General features: G+C 36.7%; 1 protein-coding gene across 1 annotated transcript in view; it reads left to right on the top strand.

The window, feature by feature from the left end:
- The window catches only part of zmat4a (zinc finger, matrin-type 4a), a 92863-nt gene extending 84949 nt beyond the window's left edge, over window positions 1-7914 (top strand). Inside the window, exon 7 of the mRNA XM_016285244.1 lies at window positions 7312-7914. Within this exon, the coding sequence (XP_016140730.1) occupies window positions 7312-7339 (28 nt within the window). The 3' untranslated portion in view covers window positions 7340-7914. The remainder of the gene's footprint in view (window positions 1-7311) is intronic.
- Window positions 7915-8419: the final 505 nt, after the last annotated feature.

Raw genomic sequence — 8419 nt, 5'->3', positions numbered from 1 at the left:
TTCTTTATGCACCAAGAGCTTGTAACACTTCAAAGAGAAAGGAAAAATTTAAATCGCATCAAAGGGGTCTTTAAGTTGTGTTGTTAAGTTTAGGTATGGGCTTAATTAAGGATGTAAAACATGGTCATGTAGAATAAGGCATTAATATGTGCTTTATAAGTACTAATAAACAGCCAATATGCTATTAATATGCATGCTAATAAGCAACGGTGAAAGCCGATCCGGTGATCCACAGTGCGAAGTTGATGTATTCCCTTAGCAACCAGCACGGATCAGCTCTAGGCATGACGAAGCGGATATCGTCCTCTTTTGGAAGGCCAAACAAAGTAGTTTCACTTTCACAACGAAGCACACAGCGCCTTCACGACATGGCGGCGGCGGCAACAATACTACAGCAAGAATAAAAGTTACGCCTTCTTTCTTTGCGTGAACATTTGGGCGGCGTTATGCAAATCTTCCCACATCGTGACGTAGACGTGGGGTCGTGTTAGAATGAGCCGTTTTAGGTAGGCGTGGTTGACTTTTAACTTTTATAAAGAATATCTCTTTGGATTTGAGACTTTAGTCTTTGCAACTTTACAGATCTTCTTTATGCACCAAGAGCTTGTAACACTTCAAAGAGAAAGGAAAAATTTAAATCGCATCAAAGGGGTCTTTAAGTTGTGTTGTTAAGTTTAGGTATGGGCTTAATTAAGGATGTAAAACATGGTCATGTAGAATAAGGCATTAATATGTGCTTTATAAGTACTAATAAACAGCCAATATGCTATTAATATGCATGCTAATAAGCAGTTAGTAGTGGAAATTTGTCCTTAAAATAAAGTGTTACCTTGGTTTCTTGATTCAGTGCTCCTCTTTACTTTTAAGGATCTGTAACGCTGGTTATACACACATAAGCAAGTAACCAATGACACAAGGGTTTGTGTACATGTGATTTCCTGATTAACACAGAGAGGACAGATGATGAATCAACAACAGAGGATATGGGCAGAATAAGAAAGAGGTAAAAGACTCATTCCTCCTCTACTCCAGTATCAACAGGTCAAGCCATGGCCGACAGGCTCATTACCATCGCATCACTACACTCCTGTCGCACCATCCATCAAATAGCTTACAAACACAGGAACAGCATGCTTACTACATACAGAAACATGCCTTTCTCTATCCCCTAATCGACAAACACACTCTTTCTCTTAGAAAGTGTTCAGCCCTTCTGATTGAAAACTGCAACTGTTGTTTCATAAAGTATGTGTTTAGAGCTACCGACATTCTGATGGAGAACATTGATGTTATTCTTACGGATGTAAAGATTCACTCAACTCACGATGTGATACGATACGATTTATGATATTGATTTCACAATACGATTTTTTTTTTTTTTTACAAAATGAGATTTCAGAAAAATTATAAATGAAAAAGTGTTTTTTGGTGTATTTTTCCAGCTCAGAAGTTGGTACAAATACCATTGAAATTTTACGATTCTTAACCACAAGGGGGAAATTTTTTTTAAACAAAGCCATGTAGACTTCAAGTATTTTTTTGATAATAATACCTAATAATACAGATTTATTTTGACTATCAGAAAAACAATTTCAGTCTTTCAGCACATGGTATCAACTGCAGAAAGACGATAACAAAGACAATTAGCTTTGACTATTTTTCATATTGCAGTATTAATTTGGTACAAAAGTGTGGGTACTTTTGACTAAATTTGTCTCGCAAACACCTTTTTATTTAAACCATGTCATTATTAAGTTGTTTTGTAAATGTTTGCATCAAATGGTAATCAGAGTAAAATAAAAAGACTCCCACACACGGTGACTACAAATCTCAATTTACTAGCCATCACAAACAATAACTTAAAAGTTCAGAAAGTGCCCATAGAATACATCAGGGATCTCATCTGTCTCCCCGCTGTTTTTCAGCTGAAGTTATTAAAGGTGCTTTTCATTACATTAAACGGTACACAGTAAGATGCCTGCCTTATCATTTCTCATCACTGTCCCCCTCCCCCAGCCATCCTTTACCCCAACCACTGCTTTTAACCCTGCTGGTTAATGAAATTCTTTCATCTTGGTCCCTCTCCTGTCCATCACCTTATACCCCCTACAATTCTCCAGCTCAGCAACCTTACAGCCAGGAGGATATGTCTCCGTGCAGCCACCTGACAGCTCTTTGATTCCAGTCTCATCCTGTCTGCAACCAGCTATTTGCCTTCAATCTCGCTTGCCCCATTTTCCAAACACCATCTTCGCTGATTTGTTTGTCTCACACAAGAAGTAAGCTCCCTAGGGTAATCTTGATTTTTCTGTGTAAAATAAACTTGTCTACACTCCAAGCGCCGATAAAACATGAAGCATTGATTTTGTTACAGTCTGAACAAATAACCTAAGACAGTCTTCAAACAAAATTGTTTGCCTTTGGCATCATATTGTGATGAGACAAGATGAGGACTTATTTTGTGTGACAGAAGATAAAAGCAGAGACAGAAGTGGAGCATGGAGCTTTTTATTTTTTTGAGGTGAACAATATTTCAGTGTCACACTGTGCTTAGGTCCCATTAAATCCCAATATCATCTCACAGTAAATTCTTAAATTTACAAAAGTTTTTACAAAACTCAGTAGCATTTGCAAGATTTATATCATGTCGGATGACTATTGTCTTTTGAGAAATTGAGATTGATTTGATGCATTTAAAAATTATCTTCTCCACTTAACTAAGATACGCTGCTTGTCTTGACAAATTACAATGTGGAGAAGACAAATGTTTAATAGTGGCTATGTTCAAAGTTCCTGGTTCAGCTGTAAATTAAAAGGATAAAATATAGCATTTACTCACCCTCATGTTATGCCAAGCCTATATGATTTACTATCTTCTTTGTAACATAAAAAGAAGATATTTTCAGTATCTTTTGTCAAGACAAACTGTTTTTTGTCTATACATTGAAAGTCGGTGGGGTCCAAAACCTCACTGGACCTCATTGACGTTCACTGTATACACTGTATAGAGCAAAAAAAAACAAAAATTACTTATTTTTTGTTACACAAAACAAAGTATAACATACAGGTTAGAACAACATCACCATGAGCAAATGATGACAGAAATTTTTTTTTTGAGTGAACTCTTTTCTCCCATCCATTCTCCAAACCACTTATCCTTTGTACAGGATCACAGGTATGCTGGAGCTTCATCAACTCCGCTTTAACATTTATTGATTTGACAGGACTTTTATTCATAGCAACTCAAAAATATTTTATCAGTAGGCCTATGTGTCCCCTCAAATCTTTGACCTTGGTGTTGATCGTGTCATTATCCACCAGTTAACCTACAGAAACATGGCTTTAAATGTGACATTGAAAAACCTGCTGTGGCATTTTCAGATGACTCATTCCTTAAACATTGTACTTCATCTTGAAAAGCCACCCTTTGTATAGACTTGTTTGTTTTATACAGACACGGTTGGTTGATTCATCCATTTCATTATTTCTTTGAAGAGTGAAAGTGTTTCCCATGTCAGTGATCTGTGGGTTTGTTCTCCTTTTTTTCTCCTTCTCTGCTTTGCATTTTCTTTCCTTTTATACACAATTGGTTGTCTTGAGGAAGGTCAGATGAAAACTTGACCTCAGAATGCCTAGGTTTCTTTTTTATGGGCTTTTTGCTTTATTTTGGAAAATACAGTCAAATGGAAGTAAAGATAAGAGAAAAAGAACTTGAACTTGCTTTGACGAGCTAAAAGTAGACAAGAGCTGTGCACTACCCTATGGAGACATGGCTCTGACACATTATTTTCTACCTCCTCTCATTTACAGGTAGTGTTTTTACAGTTCACTATGAGTTTCACTTTTCAGAATAAAGATAACAGACTTTAGTTCCCCAAAGAAACCAAAACAAAATTGTCTTATATTTTGACAATGAAAACAAGTTCTTTAATTTCTGAAAAACAATTTCAGTGTTGACTATTTAATGTGTACAGTAAATGACTGTAAAGTGCTACAGTATCACTATAGTGGGCTGATCCATTCTGAGGACATTTAACATACACAATCCCACAGCTTCAATGCAAATTGTATGCCCTAAGTGCTTCCTCCATTTTACATCACAGCTGCGATTGCAGAAGATCAGACCATGACTCTTTGATGTCTCTATCCTGAGACACCCACCCTCCACTCAGAAGTATAATAGGAATTAACTTGACGGAGCTCAAACTCAAACCACACGGCAGCAACAAACAGGAAGTGGAGATCTGAATGCTATTTTAATTTATAATAGGGAAGCTGTTTGAGCATTGCCTTAGGAGAAGAATGAATCACCACTACTGCAGCTCACTCGCTTTCAGGGTCCTGCTCATACAGAGGTCTGGGTAATTAAAATCGCACAAGAATGACCCAGTGGTCATTCTAGTAGGAACTGAAAGGTCTCAGAATCAAAAGTACAATGTCACTGTGACATTTTATGAAAGGTTTGTGTCATAACACTTTATTTTCCTCACAAAACTGAAAAGAACATTGTTAAATGTATTTGTCACAATTGCTTTGTAAGTGAAACCACAAAACATCGCACGGGCGAAAATCGGACCGTTCCATCATATTTAAGTTCAGCACTCGAAAACAACAACAGAGGGAGGAATGAATGGAAGGTGGGCGGGAGAAGGTGGATGGAGGTCAGCGTTGGTTTGGAAACAGCAATTTCATTTGAACGTGGGATCTAAAGCTGTGAAGATTATTATGTAAAATGTAGCTCCAGGCTACTTCGTTTGGCTTAATTTGGGATGTGAGCACTGTAAACTATTAACAATGGACAGCATGTTTAATACTGCTATTTTAAGAGGATTGGCAACAATTCAAATGCTGTATGAAAACCTCATGATGAAGGAAGGCCTATATGTCTTCTGCAGAGTAAATTTCAGCGTGTGAGCTTGACCTGTTTAGTAATCAGAAACATCTTGAAAGTAAAATAAAGCTTACTTTTGTCAACTTTGTAAAAAATGCAAACAATCAGATGTGGCCAAAATGTGATTGCTTGGATTTTTTGGCTGCTGATAAAACAGCAAATTGCAATAAAAACACATTGAAATACACATGGGCTCTGAATTGCCTCAGCAACTGCATAAATATACACCAACTGTTTGATCTTGCTTTTTTTGATTTTGTAGAATAATTCCATTGAAACCATTGCCTATCCAGGGTTTAGCTTTGTTGTGCATAAAATGTGCACTACATAAGTTTTTGAGGTGAAAATACTAAATTTTATTATCAAGTGAGTACTGGCAGCTTATGTTACTTGCTCTGGCAACATTTTTCACATGCAAGTCTTTTAGGACTGACTTTCTTCTTAGTGTCAGTGGGTCTTGGTGTAAAATTACAGATCTGCTCTGATATGGTGATCACAGGCAACCATGTGTATGCAGAAGAGCTGATGAATATATTTAAGGGGGTCTGAATACTTTCCGTACCCACTGTATATATATATATATATGCTGTATCAGGAGACAAGTAGGTGTTGGGCAGGTCTTTTCTAGATTTTACTGGGCTGTTTTAAATAGATTGTGTAGTGCAGAATTTATGTGAATAACCCTCTGAGGCCTGGCATTTGGAAATGAAGGATGGTTTTAGTGCTGAGGCCTAAATTCGAAATGTCACTTGAAGTGGTGTTTTCGCAGGGTTTTGTGTCCGTTCTTTGGCTTACGTTGGCTGCAACAATAGTGCATCAAAGATTAAGGTTGTAATTAAAGCCTGAAGTGCTATCACTGGTGCTGTTATTGCTCCATGCAATCAGTTCCAGTGTTACTCTAACCGTGTGCTTAATTTATCATAATGAGCAACATTAAAAAGTCTTCATCAAATGCATTTACATGTCATTCTTTGGTTTATGATTATGTATCACGTACAGTGCAAGTCTCTTATTTCACCTCCTTGATGCTTTCATTTTAAAGAGCTGAAAAAATTTGTAGTTTTACAGATACAAAATACAGATTTTCAGTTGGATCGATGTCAGAACATTTAGCGGACTATTGTAGCATGTTCTGTGGTCACTCCAGTGTTCATATGATCTAGTAGCCTATTTAGGGTCATTGTCATAAAAGCTTGAATTTATGGTAAACTAAAACCATTCATTACTCCATACTGTTAAAGATGCACAATGTCAAGGCTGATTAAAAGCAGTCTGAATTTAAGGTTAAAAAGGCTCTTGATATCGTCTAATAATAGTTTTATACCTCTGATTTTAGCTCAGTCGCAATCATCTTTTGACATGGTTGTTTCTAGTTAGTAGCTTTTTTTTGTTATACCACCTCCACACTTCAGTCTCCATAGCTCTTACAGCTCATTATGGCTTCGCTGTGGCTTGCCGACCAAGCCTTTATCTTGTTTGTTTGGAGAGTTTAGAGTGACAACATGTTGTAAGCAACATCTGGGTACTGTAGATAACAGCCTCTTGTTCTTGATAGTTAAATCAGCAGTGCCCTCAAATCTCTAACTTCAAGGAATGTTCTTTGAGCCATCAGAGTGTCCTTGTCTTTTGTGTCACTTGAATTATCCAGCAAAGGAAATATAGTGTCATATTTTATAGACACCTAAAACTTGCAAGAAACATGCACAAATTCCAACATATACTAGATGACAACATTTAATGGCTTCATCCGCGAGTTGTTGACCTTATTAAATTTTTACCAGTGTACAAAACCAGTTCAAAGCCATAGAATATTTACTGACAACCACAAGACAAATAACACCAATTTTCCACTGTGTGAAGATTTGTCTTTTGCAAGGGCCGAAAGTCACTTATCAATATTTCAATGTAAATATTTAATGAGATGTTAACATGGTTTACAGGATATAGAAATTATTCTGCTGGCAAATTACAGGCCTCAAGCATAATTTCCCTTTCATCTTTTACCGTGAGATCTCAACCTGTTTTTTCTCTATGGCTGCATCGGTGTAGAGCATTAGAGTCAGAGTTATGGTAATGTTTAATGGCATAACACCCTCATGTGTCTACACAGCACATTATCATCTTTTGTTCCAGTGAAATTTTTCACAGCCCTGTCATTAAAGGGGGAAATGGATGGGTTCTTCTCTGTGGAGTGTTGGGTACATTTACTGTGTTTTGACTGTGTATCAGATAGAGACACCGAATTAAACACCAACCACTTCAACCCCTAAACCTGAGCTCTGAAAGGTTTTCGGATGAAATGACAGGGTTGGATAGGTGCGAATTTAAATGTCTCTACATTAAAGTGGTTCTCAACTGCAGTGACCATAATATCCTATTGTATCATCTGACCTTCTGAACTTTCTTTGTTCTCTTTCCAGCCTAAAAAATCAGCTGTGTGTCCAGTGAACCAACAGGAAAAACAAGATGATTGGATTGATGTCAGACAAGCTGTGATCAGCTTGCCCAGGATTTTTTTGCCTCTATTCTGTTCTCCCTTTCTCTCTCTCTCTCTCTCCTTCTTTTACTCTGTTGTCTTACTCTCAACTTGACTGCAAAAGAAGATCCTCTTAAAGTCAGCCTTTAGTCATAATGAACCCTTCCTCTACAGCAGCTCTCCTCCTCATGACTCAAACACAGACATCAGACTCTGAATCTCTGGAGGAGATGTGACTTCATCCAGTGATGCCCATCTGGTACTTATTCTGTTTTCGCGCCAGAAGTTTATATAGCTAATCTCAGTCAGTTGTTGTGTGCATGACTGAATACTGTATTCGTTGTCACTTTCTCAGCTTAGCAATATTTGTCTAAAATCTGCCAAATTAATATTTAAAATCATAACAAAATTTAACATAAAAAGAGAATGCACTCTATAGAAACCGTTGTCCACATTTATTTTTATGTCTCTCATTTTGAATGCACTATTTGTTGTTTGTGTGCAAACAATACACATTATACAAATATCTATGGGATTTTGGCCTATAAATATGGGCATTTGGGTAAGGGTTCTAATGAAACAAAATTTATTAAATGTGTTTGTTGTATGTATGTGTGATCTGTAGATAGCTGTATGATGAATGGACGTTTGAGAATATTTGTAAGCTAATGTGAGCCTATTCAGATTTCTGGTCTGGTTTTTAATACATTTTTGACGTTTTGAACAGAATGAAGTCATAAAAGTCTTCAGAAGACGATCGAAAATCAAAGATCAAGCAGCTAATCCTTTAAAATGGTATTTTAAAAGATAATATAGTTATTCAAAGGTCATTCTTCATTTGCACTACCTGTACTTTTATTTGTCAAAAAAAGTAACAATTGGAAGGTTTACTTTAAAATTGAATTTATGACTTTTTATTGCACAGCTCTTTGAAATACTTCATTCTGATTAGTCAATTTTTGCATTCCAATGTCAAATATTTCTGCATATTGTCCATTTATATGGCAACTCATCCAGGTATTCTTTGCTCTGTGCTCATAGTCTGTTTCTTT

The sequence above is a fragment of the Sinocyclocheilus grahami genome, unplaced genomic scaffold (assembly GCF_001515645.1).
Source record: "Sinocyclocheilus grahami isolate Dianchi unplaced genomic scaffold, SAMN03320097.WGS_v1.1 scaffold195.1, whole genome shotgun sequence".
Lineage (NCBI taxonomy): Eukaryota > Metazoa > Chordata > Actinopteri > Cypriniformes > Cyprinidae > Sinocyclocheilus > Sinocyclocheilus grahami.
This window is presented reverse-complemented; position numbering and strand designations above follow the sequence as displayed.